Source organism: Triturus cristatus, chromosome 3_2, assembly GCF_964204655.1.
Source record: "Triturus cristatus chromosome 3_2, aTriCri1.1, whole genome shotgun sequence".
In the NCBI taxonomy this organism is placed as follows: domain Eukaryota; kingdom Metazoa; phylum Chordata; class Amphibia; order Caudata; family Salamandridae; genus Triturus; species Triturus cristatus.
This window is the reverse complement of record NC_140584.1, coordinates 782,703,591-782,724,105: the sequence shown is the minus strand read 5'-3', so window position 1 is coordinate 782,724,105 and position 20,515 is coordinate 782,703,591. Positions and strand designations below refer to the sequence as shown.

Sequence of the window (20,515 nt, the reverse complement as noted above, 5' to 3'; positions counted from 1 at the left end):
TGGGAAATGTTGCCCAACCAGGGAAGCACCTTGGACAATAGCAGCCAATAATCAATGCAGGACAATTCTGTTATGGGGCGCTAGTAAGCGTAGCAGATTCCTCCAAATACTTTGAAGTATTCCAGTTTGCCACTGTGTGCTGCGCCTGTGGAATCCAGCAATGGATCAAAACAACATGTTAAGGTCATCCACCAATATGACAAGATTGGCATTGATTCACCCCAGAAGGGAGCATAGTTTTTGAAAGAATTGTAGGATGTCGACATAAGGGGCATATACATTTAGACACAATACATTGTGGCCCACCAGTAGCCCAGCCACAGCCATGTAGCGGCTACCAGCATCAGTAAAATGTGCTCTAGAGGTGAAGGGGACTGAGTGGTGTATAAAAAAGCAGACCCCATGTGAATATGTACTATAGTTGGATAAAAACCTATGTAGGCCCCATGAAGTTGCAAAAGTGTGTGACGTGCCTGGGGAGAAATGTCTCCCCTGTAAAAATGCTATTTAATAACATGACGGGTTAAATATTGTACCACCAGCACCAACAATTACAAGAGTTGTTGATGTCCCTGATGTTCCAGGATAGGAAAGGTATCTCGACCCTTGGGTCAGTGGGACTACGTGCCATTAATACATTGTTAATGATATTCAGTAAATGTAGTGTGTGGTGTAGTACTTTAAATCAGAGGTCAAATAGACAAACAATAACCAACAAATAAAGTGTACCCACCCACCATCCAGACCAGGGGGCAGATTTATAATAACTGGCGCATCCCTGCATATCAGCAGGGATGCGCCAGTTATTGTGCGCCACAGCTCCGCCACCATGGATGCGCCGCATTTACAATGCGGCGCACCATGGGGCAAAAACGGCACAGATGCGTGACGCATCTGTGCCGTAAAAGTGGCGCATTGCTGGAGTTGCGTCGCAAGTGCGACGCAGCTCCAGTAATGCTTTGGGGGGACCTATCTTCACAATGCTGCGTCAATCCTTACGCCTGCTTCAAGCAGGCTCAGGGTTTTGACGCAGCATGGGCTCAAAAGTGACTGAGTGAAATCTTGTAGATTTCACTCAGCCACTTTTAGGAGGCGTTCCTGCGACGGAACGCCCCCACCTGCCCTGGAACGCCTACATGTGGCGCAGGGCTTTATAACGTGACGCATCTCCCAGATGCGTCACGTTGTAAATACCCCGCAGCATGGCGCAGGATTTGCGCCGCCGCTGCATCACAAAAGTGACACAACGGTGGCGCAAATGAGGCGCAAGGGCCTCATAAATCTGCCCCCAGATCCCTAACTGCCCAGCAAATCCCCATAATACAAATTCACAACACAACAACAAATAGCAATCAAATCACCCTGCAGTGTACTTCAAGGTGGGGTGGCGACACTGCGTCAAACGAGCCCTGATCATGATAGGGGATTGAAATTAAGGCCAAGGATCAACAAAAAGAGACAGCAGTCGGAGACGGGAATGAGATAATGGGAAGGGCCTAAAAGTTAAGAAGAGGATATATGAAGGCATGTTTAAGCATGTGAGTTCCAGTATCAATGCGATACTTCAGCCTTCTGCAATTGGTCTGTTGGGGGTAAGAGATCGGAGCTGTTGGTGGCATACAGATCTAGTGGGGAGCGTTCTGGAGTGCCACAGCATGGCGATTGGTGGTCTATGGTATATTGCTTGTGGAAAACTTGGGCATCTGCGGGGTTGTCTTAAATCCGCACCTTACCATTGCCTTTGACTCAGAAGCGGGCCGTGAAAAGTGTGCTGTACTTCATCGATTTGATGTCCGTATATTTGCTTCGTATCTCCTATACCACTAATGTAAAGTCCGGAAAGAAGGAGAGCTTATTTCCTTCGTACTGCACCTGCCCAGCGTTACATGCTAACTGAACAGCAGTATCACAGTCCCTAAAATTTAAGAGACTGGCAATGAAGGGAAGCAGTGAGACGCTGAGAGGTTGCCACAGGCCCAACAAGCGGAGGGTCCATTCCACCATGAAGGTAGAGGTAAAATGTTCAGGGACAAAAAAGTCTATCAGGAGGTGCTTCACAAAAAGATCCATCTTACCAGTGTCTGTTGACTCTGCAACTCCCACTATGCGCAGGTTATTGTGGCGTTATTGTGCTTCCATATCCTAATTTTTGAAAGCAACTGATTTGGGGAGACGTTCTAATTTGTCAGTCGCTTCGACGCCTTTGCGGTTCCTTCCTTCAGGGATGTGAGGTGTTCTTCTGCACCATCTAAGCTGCCTGAGGTTGATCTAAGCGCTCACTCATGCGTCCAGCCTGCTGGTTAGGGTGTCGAACTGGGTGTCCATGACTCGGAAGCCAGAGAGGCTCTCCGCCAACAGGGCATAAGTGCTGTTCGCCTATTGGGGTCAGGGGCCCTGGTCGACCCATCAGTCATGTCGGTTGTGGTCTTAGATCTATACTGATCCCTGGTGTGTTCAAACTGCAGCTTGCTCTGCTTCAAGTCTCAACGACCCATTCAGTATCGGACCAATAGGTAGGTGTGGAGAGTTTAAAGTGGGATATGTGAGGCTTACGTCCACATGCAGGGCAACTTTCCGATGGAACAAAGCCCTGGGCGATTTGTTTACTAAAGTTACAGCTAAGCAGTTTGTAGGACCTGATGGGAAAGCACTCCCAGGTGTTGAACAGAAGGGTGGGAAAGGGCTGCAAACAATTGTGAGGTGCAGACAGCAGATGGGGGAAGCCTGCACCCTGGTACCTCTCAACAGGTGGTCACCTGGCGCTTTGCCCAAGACGGCACGTCCACAGAGCAGTAGCCTTCTCAACAGGGCACATTGAATTGAATACTGAGGCCCATGATCCCAAACCAAGCTGCAGACAGGCCCCTGAATGCACCACTAGACCTCTGCACTCGTTTCAAGTCGGGCAATGGGGCAATGTAAATAAGGAGGGTGAGGGATCTGCTGGATCTGGGATGGCTGCAGTGTAAAGGTGTCAGCAGGGGCATTGACCGAACCCCGTAAGAGCATCACGGGTCAACCACCTGCAGCCCAGGAAGCCACCACTCCTTGTGACGTGCCCGGATGGTAGCAGCCGCTCCCGGGAGCTGCACTGGCAGCCCCAATGCACTGCCAGCTGCCATACACTCACTGGGCTTCACCTCCACTCAGCGGGGGCTGGTGGTGTTCCACATCTTGCGCAACAAGTGGGGCCTATTCCCTGGTATCAAGGCACAGGGAGGGTGGGGACTAAACGCCAGAGATCCGTAGGGGGTTCCCAGCAGGGCTTGATAGCCCTCGTCTCGGCTCACCCACGGGCCCATGTCACCGTGGGGCCTCCGAGACTCAAGCTGGGCCCCACCCCAGGAGTCAGGTATCATCACCTCTCCATGGGCGCCGGCAATGATATTTAGCATATATGTGCTTCTTTCATTGTTGTAGAATGTGCCACATCTCCAGTGGCTGTAGATGGGTGATTACGGCCGAAATTATGGATTTTGGGCCTTTCAGGAGCAGGAGCTTCACATCCAAGTGGCCATCTTGGACGCCAGTGAGGACACGGGCCCTAGGTTTTGCATAAGTTGAAGGGAAGTTGCAACCTTCCCCAAAACATTGGCCAAATCAGACTGAATAATAATTGTGTTTGCGAGAAAGCAAATTGCCGGTTGCGACAAGTGTCTCTATAGATCTTCCAAAGCCCTTTGCAGCTTCAAGCATTCAGTATTTATTGCACTGCAAAAGGTTGATATTGCCTGTTAGTGAATTAATCTGTTTGCTACTGATGGAGCGTAAATGTTAAATGATACATGCCTTTATCAATTCTCCCATCAAAAGAGATTTACGATAATTTTTTCTTGATGAAAACATGTCAACTGGCCGAAACACGTGAGATTTCATACTGCATCGTAAAAGCATACAGAAATGTTTGAAACATGAAAACGTAAACAAAGAGAGAGAAACAATGAAATTTGCATATGCATGGAATCACGTGTTTGGAGAAACAAACCTTAGTTAACATAGAGAGTGTGGTGACGATAACTTCCAGAATGTATCAAAATGAAATAATGGGGCATATTCTCAAGGACTCATCGCCGAGTTAGCGGCACTTTATCGCAGCCAAAGTGGCGATAGGTTTATTGGCCTATTCACAAGCTGGTGCTAACAGCTGATATCGTCAGTTTTCCTGTGATAGCAGCCGCAAAAAACATAGCCACGGATACCGGCAACTAACGCTAATGAGATGCAGAGTAGGCGTTCCCGTCCAAAAAGCCGCGACAACACCACATCGCAACATTCTCAACGACAGCCAGATAGGCGATAAGATCACAAAACATGCAATAAGGCGCGTTAGCAGCAGGGAATTAACACTTGCTCTTTCCTGGTATTAACTCCGACGATAACCTGCACCAGAAATGGGCGTCTAGCCCACAGCCACACCAGAAGAACAACAGATGCCATGGAGCTACTGATCATGCAGCTCGGACACCCAAGAGGGCCACAACACCCACCGCCACCAACCCCAGGACCCCAACACCCCCTCCCCCCGGGCCCCTACCTGAGGCACCCCCCCCCCTCCCCGGACAAAGTTATTTCACATCAACTTTATGAAATCATGAACCAAACAATTTGGCTGATGTCGCACAATTACAACAATTAACATTCATGTGTGGTCAGAAAAAGGAGAATCATTCATTCATCTTTGAATTTCCAAACAAATTATTTTATTCAAATTGAACTCAAAACAACTATTTGGAAGAGTAATGGCGGGTCTTCTCTGGACAATCTGTAAGTCACAGCCTGCAAGACAAAATTCAAGATAAGAAGGTGTGTCATGCGCTCATCAAAGGACAGAAAGAAAGAGAAACAGAGCGAGAAAGAAAGGGAGAGAGAGAGTGAAAGAGAGGGAGAGAGAGAAAGAGAGAGAAAGAGAGAGAAATAGAGAGAAAGAAAGAGAGAAAGAGAGAGAAAGAGAGAGAGATAGAGAGAGAGAGAGAGAGAGAGAGAGAAAGAGAGAGAGAGCGAGAGAGAGAAAAAGAGAGGAAAAGAGAGAGAAAGAGAGAGAGAGAGAGACAATCAAGAGGAGAGAGAGAGAAAGAGAGAGATTGTACAAGGAGCGCAAGGCTGCCCGGGCTCTTGGCTCATACATGCCAACTGTTGTGTGTGTATCGCTATTGGTGCACCATAAGCCTAAGGCCTAGCCTCAATTGCAGCGCAAAAGCCACATCACATTTCTAGAATGCAATCAGTAGTCAGACCAACATTAGGGATGAAAGCTCCTTTCTCTCAATACATAAGGCGGAAGGACATTTGCACCTCCGACCTTGGTCTTGCATGCGGCTAGCACCCCCTGAGAGAGATACCATAGCAGATGATGACGACTCCCACACTACTCACAGCGCTAATGAAAGACCAACATATCCACACCCCACACACGGAAGTCCTTGCTCGAGGTACTCCTGCATGGAATGCCCTTGACACTTATGTAAACAACAACCCATACGTCCAAACATTGCACACACATACTACTCATTGCTCCGAGCTGTGGCATATCATCCACATAACTGCCGCAGGTCAGAAGAGTGCCGGTTCTACGAGAGCCACCAACGCAATGGCAGAACATCCTGGACACATGCACAACCCCTGTCACATGCAACTGTACCGTGCATGTATGCTGCATTTGTTGGGGGCACTGCCACTGGCAGTGTTGCGCATCAGTTACCATCAGAGCTTCCGTCTTGCGTACGTCACCTGCGTCCAGCCCTGGTTCCACTGTCGATCATGCATATTCGAGTGGCCGAAATGCTGAAAACGGGGTTTTGGGTTTAGGTAAAGGCGCCAAAAGGAAAATTTACATATGTTATTGAGTCCTGAATTTATAGATCAACGGTGCTATTAGGTGGGAAGTACCGCCTGACTTCCCAGAATTATGAGCCTCAGCTCAGTACAGTTATGAAAGCAATCCTTAGCACACGTACTAGTTGTATACAGTAAAAATGTAACGTGTTTTCACAATGCAATTCAAACAAGTGTGCAGAAGAAATGATTTAGTCTTTTTCTTCCAGATGGTTCTTTTATTCATTGGTAGTCTTCTCCGTGGTTCATAACAGCCAGCCAACACGTGTTTCGTCGCAACTAGGGAATGTAGTCCCGCGACTTTTTCAAGTCTATTCTTTGCTTGATAAATATGTTTAGTAGGTGGTGATAATTCCAAACCACCTATGGTTTCTGCAGTATTGGCGTCACTTGTTACTTGAAAATATAATCCTTGGTGCGATCCTGTTACTTTTCAGTACTTATTCGACTGAGAGTAGAACCGTCGTGACGCCCGTCCCTGGTTTCCCGGTCTCGAGTGTGTGTGAGACCGGGAAACCGGGAAACCAGGGACGGGCGTCACGACGGTTCTACTCTCAGTCGAATAAGTACTGAAAAGTAACAGGATCGCACCAAGGATTATATTTTCAAGTAACAAGTGACGCCAATACCGCAGAAACCATAGGTGGTTTGGAATTATCACCACCTACTAAACATATTTATCAAGCAAAGAATAGCCTTGAAAAAGTCGCGGGACTACATATTCGAGTGGCCCATGGATGTCTGCCTATCCAACACAACGGTAGCTGAACTGGATTATGACTTGTGTGTGCGCCGCCTGTTGGCCCACGAACAGGAGTGTAACCGTGATACCCGTTCACAGGTTGCCTTGCTATTTGGTGTATGTGCTGGCAGTTGGGCATGGGAGATTGCACAAGTCCTCGTGTCCAGTGACCACATCGAAGCGCTCCCCTATTGGTCTTTGTTGTGGATTGGTGAAACGGTGTGGACGGAGCACATCTGTCCGGACCAGTTAATGGATTGGCTCGCCCTCATGTTCGTTGAAGTCGACAACGACGTACTATTGGAACTGATTGCCCAGGAAGCTGCGCTTGCATTCTTGAACGAGTAACTACGTTCCTGCAGCCACAACTGATTGTAACCCAGAGCACAGGTCCCAACACCTTGTTGCATCTTGGAGAAATGGTCACATATCTCACCACAACACTGGACATGGCTGCATCCGCCTGGAATCAGAATGCATGTGCGTGCACCTACGCGTGTTGACACACACCTCTGCAAGGTGAGGCAGTCCCGTGGGTGGAGCTGCACAGCGTCGTTTGGCAACGTTCCTAAATCTGACATACTGCTGGAGGGAGAGTACACACATGGCAATGTAGTACTACATGTGACCTTGTTGGACCCTTTCACCTACTCACTGTTAGCAGAGCAGACAGTGAGCACAGTCCGGTGATACAGCACTATGCAGATCCCATGGGCTGTGAGTCATGTCCCCTGACACGGGGCAATGAGCATACGTCAAACATCACATGACTCGTCCAGCAAGGCAAGGTGGGCTGAGACCGTTGCCATCCGTAATGATTGGTGTTCATTTTTGCCTTCCCATTTCTTGCACCTTTACATGTTCCTATGCTGCCTGTTAGTGTCTGAAGCATTGGTCTGCATGTTGTAGCCCTTGTCTTGCCCGTATTGACACGCACATGCTAATAATGTCTACGCAACTTCACTAGAAGATACTTTGTGGGGTGTAAACCATGAACTTTTGGAAATATAATTGCCCCTTGGAGGAGGAGTCGGGGCTGGCTGTCTTTTTCCATTTTTCCCCTGCCTGGCATGCTGTCTGACTGACCTTTGATTTTCCCTCAATGCCAAACCTTTTGAACTGAACTTTCCTGTCTGTTCCAAACCTGCACTTTGCCAGCTGGTAAAGTTGAGCAGGAAATAACCTTTCGACTGCAGGTTTAAGTGACTCCTTCTGTGGCACACTGTGGTGCACCTCTATCTTCCCCAGATCCATATCGAAGATGGCCTATATCTCAACCATATTTTGGTTTGTAGAATCTGACAACTAAATCTCGAATTTCCTTTGTTTCTCTCTCTCACTCTCTCTAAGGCAACCATCAAATGTTCATTATTTAATCTGCATAGTATTGTGTGGTTATTTGTACTAATTATCTGGTATTAAATCTGATATGAAATGCGATTTCATGATCTGTCCATTCGAATTGAGGCTTTAGATAAATGTTTTAATATGTAATCATTATCGTATGTGTGTCATTTCTTTGGGTCAAAACTTTGGTATGTGGGTTTTATAGACACTGAGTAAGGTAATGAAAGAGGCATGAATTTGTCATTTCTTCATTCCAGGTCCTCGTAAGGAAATTGCCTCACGTTCTCCAAACATCCAAATCCCAGTTAGCTCAACAAAAAGATCCATTGGAGGACCAAGGTTTGATAATTAGGATGGTGGATGATTTGTAAAGGAAAGGAAAATATATGTTTTTGGGCTTAGTTGGTGAAGATAAATGGCAGTGTTATAGAGAAATGAAATTTGGTAAGCTTTCCGCTGCAACACTATGTTACTGAAACCATTGTAAATATCTTAGCGCAATAAATCTACTTTTTCAACAAATTCAACCGTTGATCTCTGTTGGTTCTCTCGGACATTCACCATATATTTCTCAAGTGATATAAATGGAACCACTTTCATCATGTCCATGTGCCCTCCTTAATATTGCATGACTGTCTTGTAAATCGTGTTGCAATCAAAGATGTGCCCTTCTAGCTGCGTGGCTTTGTGCACTCCATAATGTGAATTGAGGGGCAAGGGTTCTATGTCTACTGATGTGTTGTGAAACATTCATACATTTTTCAATAGGCTGTGATATTGGGCAATTAGCCTGTTGGTGCTCTAAAAATTACTCAGTATTTTATTTATGTTGTCATCTGCCTTCCTGCCTTTTTCTGCCTGCACTGGTCATGTCACTGCAAATAAGCAAAAAATTATTAATTTCTCCTTATGTGTATGTGGTAACTTTAGCTTCAACTGTAATACACCCCATGCCAATGTATCATTCACAGCTTAAAAACCAAAGTAATTTAACAAAATTGTACCACAACCTTTCTTCACAATGCATCACCCCAAACCCATTATAAGACAGTAACACAGCCTAATTTCACTTTATGTATTAGGAAGACACCAAACTTTATTTAATGCTACATTCGCCTACTATATGATATAACTCCCAAAGCCCATTGCTTTGGTTTGAAAATCATTTTCAGTAATTTTGAACTTTTAATATAAAAAGCTTAAAATGCAACAGATAAAATAAATTATTCAATTTGAAAGTTAATTAAAATGATGTTACTATACGCAAGTTTTGCTATTACTCCTATTGTTGTTCGTGCTAAAGCAGCTACTTCACTCACACCACTAATATTCTCAGTTACAAAAAGTGCTTTCAATTGCCTTCTCAAGTGGGAGATGGTGCGCACCTACTGCCAGATGCCTCCTGTCTGTGACTTGTAAGCTTTTCTTTAGTTCTGGAGTGCATGTCATACCACCTTTTATATATCTCTTCAATACATTGGGCTGCAAGTCCTATTCATATGTTCCTGTATTTGCCAAATTAGCCTTTATGTTAAATCAGGAACAGTAAGTGAATTTTTCCTAAATAGTGTGTTGGTCCTCCAAGACCCCCCCAGCGCCACAACCGACACCAACTCCGGAGCCAAGGAATTCCACCGCTGGATTGCCTGCTGCGCCAACAAGCTCACATCCCTCCGCCACCCTGCCAAAAAACGCCTGCCGAAAGCCGCCTGGTTCACCGCAGAACTTCAAGAAGCCAGACGCTCCTGCAGACGCTTAGAGAAAACATGGCGACACCTGAAAACTACGGAAACATGGAACGACCACAAGAGCGCCCTGAAGGAATACCACCAGCACATAAGAGACACCAAACTGACCTTCATAAGAGACACAGTCCAGACCAACGCGACTAACACCAAGGGACTGTTCATCATCATCCAGCAGCTCGCAAAACCCACCTGCGAAGCCACGGACCTCACACCTTCCCAGGCACTCTGCGTCAAGCTCAGCTCCTACTTCCATCTGAAGATAAAGGCTCTGTACGACAACTTCAGCGAACCAATGACGAACACCACCCCGCTACCGACCACCACCGATAAGCCGACCATCACGTCCTGGGAACCCGCGACCGTCTAATGCATCGCAGCTACCATGAAGAAAACCCACTCTGGAGCCCCTACGGACACCTGCTCACCACACATCTTCCACAGGGCTGCCACCGTCATCGCACCTGAACTGGGATGCACCATCAATGCCTCCCTCAGATCCAGCATCTGCCCAGACCACTGGAAACGGGCGGAAGTAAAACCCCTCCTCAAAAAACCATCAGCCGACCCTACGGGCCTGAAAAACTACCGGCCCATCTCTCTCCTCCCCTTTGCGGCCAAAGTCACCGAGAGACTCGTAAACACCCAACTGACCAGCTTCATAGAAGAAAACTTCATCCTGGACACCTCCCAGTCGGAATTCCGCAACAACCACAGCACCAAGACCGCTCTCCTCGCCGCCACCGACGACATTCTCATGCTACTCGACCAGGGGCACACCATGGCCCTCATCCTTCTAGACCTCTCCGCAGCCTTGGACACCGTTTCACATCGCACCCTAGCAGCCAGACTACACGACGCAGGAATTTAAGGAGCCGCCCTCGGCTGGATCCAATCCTTCCTCTCCGGCAGAACCCAGAGAATCCGACTCCCTCCCTTCCTCTACGAACCCACAGGATCTTCGCTCAGCCCCACGCTCTTCAACATCTACATGGCCCCACTCGCCCCCATCGTCCGACAGCATGGGCTCAGCATCGTATCCTATGCTGTCGACACCCAGCTCATCCTCTCGCTCACGAAGAATCTCAAAGAACGTGAACGCATGAAGAACGTGGCAGCCTGGATGAAGGACAGCTGCCTGAAACTAAACTCAGAAAAGACCGAGGTCCTCATCCTTGGTCTTTGCACTCCACCTGTGACAACATCTGGTGGCCCTCCGCCCTCTGGGCCCACTCACCCCTACAGACCACGCTCGGAACCTGGGCATCATCCTTGACTCCTCCCTCTCCATGAACCACCAGATCAACGCCGTTGCCTCCACCAGTTTCAACTGCCTTTGACTCCTCCGTAAGACCTTCAAGTGGATCCCCTCCGACTGCAGAAAGACCGTCACCCACGCACTCATCACTAGCAGACTAGACTACGGCAACGCCCTCTATGCTGGAATCAACAAAACCCTCCTCCATAGATTCCAGACCATCCAGAACGCCGCAGCCAGACTAGTCCTCGGGACACCGCGCCATGAGCAAATGACCCAACACCTATGAGGCCTCCACTGGCTCCCCGTCGATAAGAGGGTCACCTTCAAACTTCTCACCCACGCCTATAAATCCCTACACAACATCGGACCCAAATACCTCAACGAAAGAATATCCTTCCACGTCCCCAAGAGGAACCTCTGCTCCACCGACCTCACCCTGGCAGAGGTCCCCCGTATCTGCAGACACAGAACTGGAGGGAGAGCTTTCTCCTACATCGCAGTCCTGGAACTAGCTCCCTGTGAACATCAGACGCTCCCCGACCCTGCACACGTTCAGGAAGGATCTCAAGACCTGGCTCTTCGACTGATCCTGGAGCCGCCGACCCTCACCCTCGGAGCGCCTTGAGACCCTCACGGGTGAGTAGCGCGCTATATAAACACCTGATTAATTGATTGTTGTTAGCCGCTCATTCCTGAACTAGGATTTCTAATTCAGTCTGAGAAGAGAAGGTTCCTTTTCCTTTTCTGTGCCACTTCAACTCTCTGTGGAGCCTCACTGGCCATACTGCTGGTTAGGATCCCTTTGTCAAAAAAGTAACTCAAGGACTCTTGACAATTCACACAATCCTTCCGAGACCCCCTCAGGCCTCTACAGTGTAAAGGGTGGTTCACTTCTTACTTATGATGTCAACAGGAATTGCCTGAGCGACTCTGCATAAAACAGCAATTTGCAATTTACTGATTCGCAAGAGTGCATCTAAGAAATCACATTTTTGGAATTCCCTATTTCAAAGAGTGATTTAAAAAAAAAAATCTCTTTCATTCGACACACTATATGTACATTTTCTTGTAATTAACATATAATTCTATATGCTTGGCATCATGGGGGGCATGAATGCGCTTAAAGTCGACAATATATTCAAAGAAGTTCTGATCTGAGTCCACCAAAATATGTTTGACAAGGGCACCCAAAGTCCTTAGGATGTCCATGCTCTCCTTTATTGTGACCCCCTCCGCCCCACTCCCTCTCTGAGGTACAAAATATTGACTATGATCATATATGAGAGTTTTTGGTTTTATGAAACAATCAAATATGTCTTTCTTAAGTTTCTTACTTCTTCTACATAGAATTTGTTTAGTGCTTTTTTTCTTGCCAGTAATCTAACTTCAAACCCTCAGGATCACTTACTAAAGGCGATGGATGTACCTAATTGCCTTTTGCATTATAAAAATTTTAGAAACAGTGGCAGCCGGTCCTCGGATTTCCATGGAATACTTTGCCTTTGATTGAATGAGAGGCATTAGGCATGCTGAAAGAACACAATGGCTGCCATGAAACCACCGAGAGGCAGAAAGGAAACTTGCCAGCAAAATTACAAAACTCAGCGAATGTGACACAAACAAAGGGCACGATATAAACTAAATCAAACAGTAAATCCCTTTTTTTGGACAGAAGACAATCCTTTATTTCTAAGCGCCCAGTAGCAGCGCTGGGTGTGATGTATTTAAGGGCAGCTGAGCCCTACCGGAGCACTGCTTCGTGAGTCTACAATCCCACCAAAGATGGAACAGGTAAGGCGCGATTTAACCAGACTGCGTTCTCTACACGTAACAAACATCGCAAATTGGTATGTGATTAAAACCAATATCCATCAATAATATCATTCGGATATTGGTTTATTTAAATTTCTTCCTCTTGCTGCAAGAATTTTGTGAAGTTGTCTGGGGTGAATTAGAATGCAAAAAAATTAGCTTGATTTACCTTGCTGAAAAATATGGATTGGAAGCTATGATGATCGTGCCCATAAATATACAGAAACATTGAAAATGATTAAATAAACAGAACCTACATAACAGAGACGTTTAAGGCAAAGTGGGCAATTGCCTAGGGACCATGTTTTCCAACGGGCTCCCAAGTAGAGTGATGGGAAAGATAAAAGTCCCACTATAGTGACTGCGGATAAAAACAGATTTTTTTTTTAATTTAGCGGGTGGGAATCCTTCACAGAAGAGAAGCCTGCATTCTCAGCCGCTCATTTTTAACCCTCCAGCCCTCACGCAAATGGTGGCAGTTAAATTAAAAATAAATATTTTTCTCTTGCGTCTTTCTCCTTAATTCACCTGTTTTCTTCCACCTCACCTCCCACTCTTTTTCCAGATTGCTCCAACTATTCTGCATCCCTCTTTGTTTGTAACCTCTCTATTTTAGCTGTCTCTAACTCACCTATATCTACCTCATCCAGTGGCATAGGAAGGAGGGTGCAGTGGGTGCGGGTCGCCCCGGGTGTCATCCTTGAGAAGGGTGACAAAGTCACTAAGGGGGAGGGGTGACAAAATGGCAAAATTCAGTTTCCCCAGCTCTCACCTGCTGTCTTCAGTGTGGCACCGTCGCGGGGCGGCAATCCATGGATTCGCCAGCCGCCCACCCCCCTCAAGGAGTCCTGCTGCGGGGCGGCAAACGCAGGTACCGCCCCGTGCTGTCTCAGGTCTAGCTACGCCATGACCTCATCTCCCTCTCAGTAAACCTTTTGATACTTCACCTGTCACAGTCTCACCTCTCTGTATCTATCTGTGGCTACCTCAACCACTCTAGCTTTCAACCCCTTCTCTGTAGTTCAATTCTCTCTGCACTTCACTGCTGTGTTCCCATCTTACCTCCCAGTATCTCTTTTTTTATCTGTTACATCTCAACCTCATCTTTCTATACTTCACCTCCATCCCTATATACTTTTACTCTCTCTGCCTCTTTCTCGCTCTTTCTCTCCCTCACCACTTTCTGACAGTCATTGCTCTCTCAAATCTCTCACAACTGTATCTCCTTTTACACTACCTCTTTCTTTCTCACTAGCTTACCTCTCGGTTTGCCTCACCATTCATACAGTACGTGACCTCTCCACCACCCTGCCTTTCTTTGTGTTTCTCTTCCATTCATGTCCCTCACTACTTTCCTTTATGCCTACTTCTATTGTTACCTCCTCTCTATCATCTTTTTCTGCATTCCTTCTATTTCAATTCACCCTCTCTACCTCACCTCTATCTCTGCCTCTCTCTTATTGCATCTTTCGCCCTCATTTCTGTATCTAAAACTCTATACTTCACCTTCTATCTTTACATATAATTCTCTACTTCACCTTTGTCTACTTCACCTCTTTTCTTTACAAACGTAATCTCTCGTTTGATCTTGCACCCTGCTTTCCTCTTTCCCTCTCTACTCTCCTTACCTCGCTTGTCTTTCTATAGCTCTTTTCATTTTGACCTCTCTCTAATTAATTTACCACTCTCTAACTTGCATTTCTGTATGATTCTCTCACTACCATACCTCTCTACCTCTTCACCTCTCTACCTCTCACTGCTTCTACTTTTATTTAGTACACCTCTCTTTTCTGTCTCTCCACCTCAACACTAATTGTATGTCATCTCCCTCCCTCTCTCTACCTTTCCTTCTCCCTATCTCCATCTTTCTGCTCCTCTCAATGTCATCTAAAACCTTATTTACTTCTCCACCTCTCTTTCTCTACCTACCTCTTCCTCTTTATACTTTTATATGCTTCTTTATGGCTGCTTCAGCTTTCTGTATGTTGCAACTTTCCCTACCTCCCCTATCTCTCTGTAGGCCCAGGTAAATATGTAATTAGGCTGGTGTAATTTGAGTAATTGCATGAATTTCATGTTAGGTTTGCTGAGTGAAATTACACCATGTCACATGAGTACGCAACATTCACAGTAAAATGTTAGCTCAAGCATGCAGGAACACTGCAAGCGGCCTGCATGCCAGTGGCTACTGCTTGCACCACTTGTGCTTTCACATTAATTTTTTCCACAAAATGTGTCCTCGTGGCAAAAACTGATCTGAGGACATATTTCATGCTAAAACGTGATGGTAAAAGATGGATTTGTATTTTGTGTAATTTTGCTTCATTTCACGAAATGTTCACAGAATTTCCCTAAATTATGCAATAGTAAATGATGTGAATTTCACACACCCGTTATCTCAAGCTCGACCCCCATTCTCCCTCTGCCTTGCCTCTCTCTACAATAATCCCTTTGCCTCTCAGTCCTGCTCCTGTCTCCAAATCTCTACTTTTTCTCTGACTCAGCAAAGTTGAAGGTGAATATCTAGCCAAAGAACTGTGCACAGAGATAGTGGAGAAAAGAGACAAGGCAGGGTAGAGAATTAAAGAAACAATTATCAGATTTCACCCGATGGAATCGTGAAAATACTTTGAGCAGAGCTTTTATTTTATCTGTTTCAGTGAGAATGCTAGTAGTGGATTTATTTAAGAATAATGACTGCGTTAAAAGCTAAATTTTAAAGCACTGTGTGCAAATGTCTTATATTTTCATATTGTGCTCTAGTCCACTAAACATCCAACTAGTCACCCTTACAAGCTCTTTCCTAAAACTGGAGGAACTGCCATGTTCAATACTGAATTCCTCACAAAATATTGTTACACTGTAGACATAGTTAAAAAAACATATATCGAAGCACACAATGAAATGGTCTCATAAGATTTTTCTTTGACACTGTGGCTAGTGACTGTTGGGTAGTGTGTGCTCTTACCTGGTTTAGAGTTACCTTGTGTCTGCAAAGTTTAACTTACAATTTAATGTTTCTAGGCACCAGGAGGGTTGAATTAATTGAAAAAGGGTAATGCCCTCCAAATTGTTTCAAACAGTGGTCCCCCAAAATCTTTCTTACTCTGGGCTCCATAATTCATAATATGGCACAGTCTTGACAGATACATGTGAGCACTTCAAGAGTCTGATAACATTTGGGTTACATTGCATAATATTAACATAGCTGCTATACATAGGTTTCAATGTGTAGCAAAATATTTGGTTAGTGATTTCATTCTCCACTGTGATAGGTTCTGGATGTAAAGGGGATACATTTGGTATCTTGGCCCGTTACTTTTAATTTAGAGACTCTAAACGCTTATGTCTGTTAAAACATGGCGCATGGTGAACTTTGCCCTGGCTCAGTATTTAGCCCCTCCCCCTTTACATCAGATGGAGTAGGATTAGGCAATGCACTATCCTCACAAAAGAAGTTCAGCTTCCTGCAGTGACTTTTTGCTTCGAGTTCAAATGAGCAATGTTTTTGCATTTTTAAAAAAAATATATAAGTAAAATGCAATAAGAATGATAAAATATAAAAATATATAAAATGAAGGAGTGGGCAAGCAGACCAGGCACACCTGCCCAGGCACTAAAGTGCACTTATATAGGGGTGTGCCATATGTGATCAGGTAAAATACCATCACGCGCAATGCAAGACAGCCAATGCATTAAGAGGGCAAGCCCATCAATTGTTGCTGTATACTGTAGTGGGTAGCAGCAAAATATGAATGACATACCAGTGGATGAAGACGGCTGGCTGAAAGCTTCGGTTATGTATGAATATGTGTATACATTTACATTAAGAACTTTTTAGAACAGGGTTCTCCACTTCCAGTCCTGGAGGGCAGGATCCATGCCAGCTTTTTAGCATATCGGCATTTAGATAAATGTAGTAATCATGAAAATCTGGCATGGATTCGGCGCTCCAGGACCGACACTGGAGAACCCTGTTTCAGAAAAGAGGAAGCTGGCAACACTGCTGATGCTGTCTCTAGGCCATATCAAATGAAGTCCAGGCATGGATTGGTGACTGATTCAACCAAGTGTTTGGTACGTGCCACAGAGAGAACATAATTGTTTAAAAAATGTGAATTTTAGGATGCTTATGCTCATACAAAGAGTCAGCTTGAGGGCACAGGATATGGGATTTTGTTGCCCTTGTGTCCACTTCTTGGAACTGCCAACCAGTGCATATAGATTTTTATTCAACAAAGGAGGAAGTAGATAGGACTGCATGACCAATCAACCCCCGGCTTCTTGCTGAGATTGCCTACAATGGCACATATAGAGAGGTTTTGGAATTGCAAACGTTAAGCACTCACCTGAGATAATGAAAAGAGGTTTAAATGCGTTTGTGATCTTGCCCCTTGATATGATGAAGTGAAATACTACAGGTCTCAATACATGATATTCTACCCAGATCGCTTGTAAGTTCAACACACTTGAAAGACATGCTTGTTCTTGATGCCATAAATTACGAAGGAAGACACTGTGAGAGTTGAGTTAGTGGATAATTATTAAATAACAAATGTAATAATTTCTTTGATGAAATTGCAACCTAACCTTTTTAATATGTTCCTTTTTTACAAGATTACTTTCTTTGAGGATAAGAATTTTGCAGGACGGTCTTTTGAGTGCAGCTGTGACTGTAGAGAGCTGCAAGCACACCTCAGCCGCTGCAACTCTATTAAGGTGGAAAGTGGCACTTGGATCATCTATGAGCGGCCCAACTACCTTGGCTACCAGTATATCCTGAGCAGAGGGGACTATCCTGACTTCCAGCACTGGCTGGGCTTCAACGACTCCGTAAGGTCTTGCCACTTTGTCTCAACGGTAAGTCCAGCTTTGCTCTGAGAGGTGGTAGGCTTAAGGGTGCACAAAATAGCCGCCTCCTGACCCATTTTGTTGAGAACATACGACTCCAGAGCATCTAGAAAATTTACAAAGATTATCTCTCTAAATAGCTCTCTATATTTAATTGCTATCGTCCGCATGTAGTCTGTATTTGAAAAACGGTCTATTGTCCGATCAGTAATTAAATTGTAAGCCTGCTGCAGATCAGTTGGTAAATTAATGAGCTTGTCAATTGTTCGTGCAAGTTGTACAAAGCCTAGAAACGCATATACAACATTTAGCCAAGTTGCCAAATTCACTCTGGGTTTCCAGGATAACCAGTAGCTCTGTAAAATATTTATAGTTTAGTACTCACATGCAAATATATGTTAAGTAAATATCCTGAAATCTTAACATTGATCATTGATCCCTGGCCCTCTGCTTAACATGCCTGGTCTAGAACTAGCTGCAAATCAGGATAAGTCTGTTTAAAATAATAGGAGTCTATTCATTTTGCTTAATTTGAGTCTAGTTTTCTCAGGTCTACTACATGTTTTGTGTTTGTTGTCACAGTACAAGGGCCCATTTAGGATGAAGGTATTTGACAGAGAAGACTTTAAAGGCAAGGCTGTGGAATTCACCGAGGACTGCCCATCTATCTTCGACTGGTATCACCAAAATGACATCCACTCCTGCAAGGTCCTTGAGGGCCACTGGGTCTTCTATGAGTTACCCAACTACAAAGGGCGCCAGTACTTCCTGAGAGCCGGAGAATACAAGCGTTGTACCGACTGGGGGGCAGTCGACTCCCGAGTGGGCTCCTTTAGGCGTGTGATGGACGTGCAGTAAAAAAAAGTGATGTATTTAACAGTATTTTGTTTTTGTGAGACACATGGCTTAGCCTGATATGTTTTATGATGGACAAAGGGGCATTTAAATGTCTGTGTTAATACAAAACATTCAATTTAATTTCCTTTGCAAATTAAGAATATCACTTCATAAAAACGGCTACGAATTGAAAAAGGCATATAATCCTCATTTTCCAACATTATCATGAAAATTAAAAAAACTTCACATTGTAATGTTGTTTTTTGTTACTGTTATTAAATGGTGTGTTGAATTTTTACATTAAAGGACAGTTCATCACAACATTAGGGAAACAACCACAAACAATCTCACTTCACATTAATTGAATACATGTTCTTGGGAAAATGAAATTTCATTACTTTTCACATAACTAACAAATAATGCAGAATACTACAATCAGGCAATTACATTCAGGTGTAGCTCTCTCACATGCAGAAGGGCCTCTAATTGGCCATCATTTTTTAACACTGTAACTAAGATGGGAATATGCACCCCCACAGAGAAGGGGTCATGAACCAGTAGGACACTGGCCCTACACCAGGAAGTACTTGCCTTAAAGCTTTTAATACATCCTGGCCCATTTGGCATTTTCCAGAGTAATTTAATGGTTAGCCTACTTCTGGATAAATTCCATCATGGATAACAGCTGAAATGCTTTATGTTTAGTATTGTGGTGAAACAGCCCAGCAGTGCAATGCAATTTAGGTACTTATACAGTACAACATCTAGACAAAGATGGCTTCCTGTGGCTAACAGAAGCAGACAATGTCATGAGGAAATGTAAAGAGCTGGAGCTCAAATTAACATCCTTCAAAAAGAGAAGTGTCAATCAAGTGTGTTGTGATTTTTAAAGAATATTAGTTGTGCAGGAATGCGGCCCCAAAAATGGAACTTTATATAGAATTAGGTAAGGAACAGGCTTCATGACTGGAGCATATCTATTCGCTCTTTTTGCAGGCCAGTTTATCACTACATCTAATAGACCGTATGGTTAGATGATGGCTGTTAGGGATGGGCAGGTCCCAATGGTCCTACCAAACATCATCTCTTCAGATCTGTCACATCAACATTCTCTACAACCACAAGTACGCAGGGTACACAAAAAAAGGGACGGATAATGTGTCTTAGCTATAGACTGTAAAAGTTATTTTTTAAGGAGGATAGTCGTCATCCATGGTAGGATAGAATAATTCATCACAGGGCTTCTCCTCACAGTGTCAAGATGTAGATGCCTATGTAGGCTATAATCCTTGAATCAGTGGAGCTCTTGAAACCCTATGTGTAGATGAGTGGGTTCTAAAGGTCAAAAGCTATGCACTAGAGAGGGAATAAAAACAAGAGCTACTAAAATAGCTTCTGATGAATTAAACACTTTATTTAGGTCCCAGTTGGTAGATTATAAATGTAGGGGAAAGCTTTGACCCTGTTAAGCAGTCAAGATGTTTTTGCCATCCAAGTGTCGCGGGGCATTTTGCGGACATGGAATCTCTTTGCTTATAGATCTATCATAATATGACTAAATCTTCATATTGCAGTTTCAAGATAATAAAAAAATGTTTGGCAAATGATGGCGAGGGGTGGTACGGGCACCCACGATCCCTAGGTCACTTGTTGGAAAAATAATACAAAATGCTAATTATGAATTTGTTAGATCATAATTCGTGTCACAGGATAGTTTGGTGATACCACATTCACTGATGTATACACTGCAAATCCAATTGTGAGTTGAACCATGCCGCATTTGTGAAAATACACATAAAATAAAAATAGTTTTCACTATTTAGGGTATTTCTGTCTTTAAAGAAAGTGGCCAGACAGTAGCCAAGTCTAATGGTGATATATTTGTTTCTAATTATAAGGTTATTTCTACACCAAAACTGATCAGCTCGAACTCAAATGTATATACATCTAAAAACATTTAGTAAAGATATCACAATTACATTTGGCTACTGTCTGATCACCACAATGGTCTGTACCAATACCTGTGGAGTTAATTCCACCCCAATGATGGTAGCAAGTGTACCTCACGGCTTCCTGACCGCTCCTACT

At 44.5% G+C, this 20,515-nt stretch overlaps 1 protein-coding gene across 1 annotated transcript in view; it reads left to right on the top strand.

The window, feature by feature from the left end:
* Positions 1–18,448, top strand: part of LOC146858127 (gamma-crystallin 2-like) — a 36,356-nt gene extending 17,908 nt beyond the window's left edge. Inside the window, exons 3-4 of the mRNA XM_085647100.1 lie at positions 17,357–17,599; positions 18,173–18,448. Of these exons, the coding sequence (XP_085503226.1) occupies positions 17,357–17,599; positions 18,173–18,448 (519 nt within the window). The remainder of the gene's footprint in view (positions 1–17,356; positions 17,600–18,172) is intronic.
* The last annotated feature ends 2,067 nt before the right edge of the window (positions 18,449–20,515 follow it).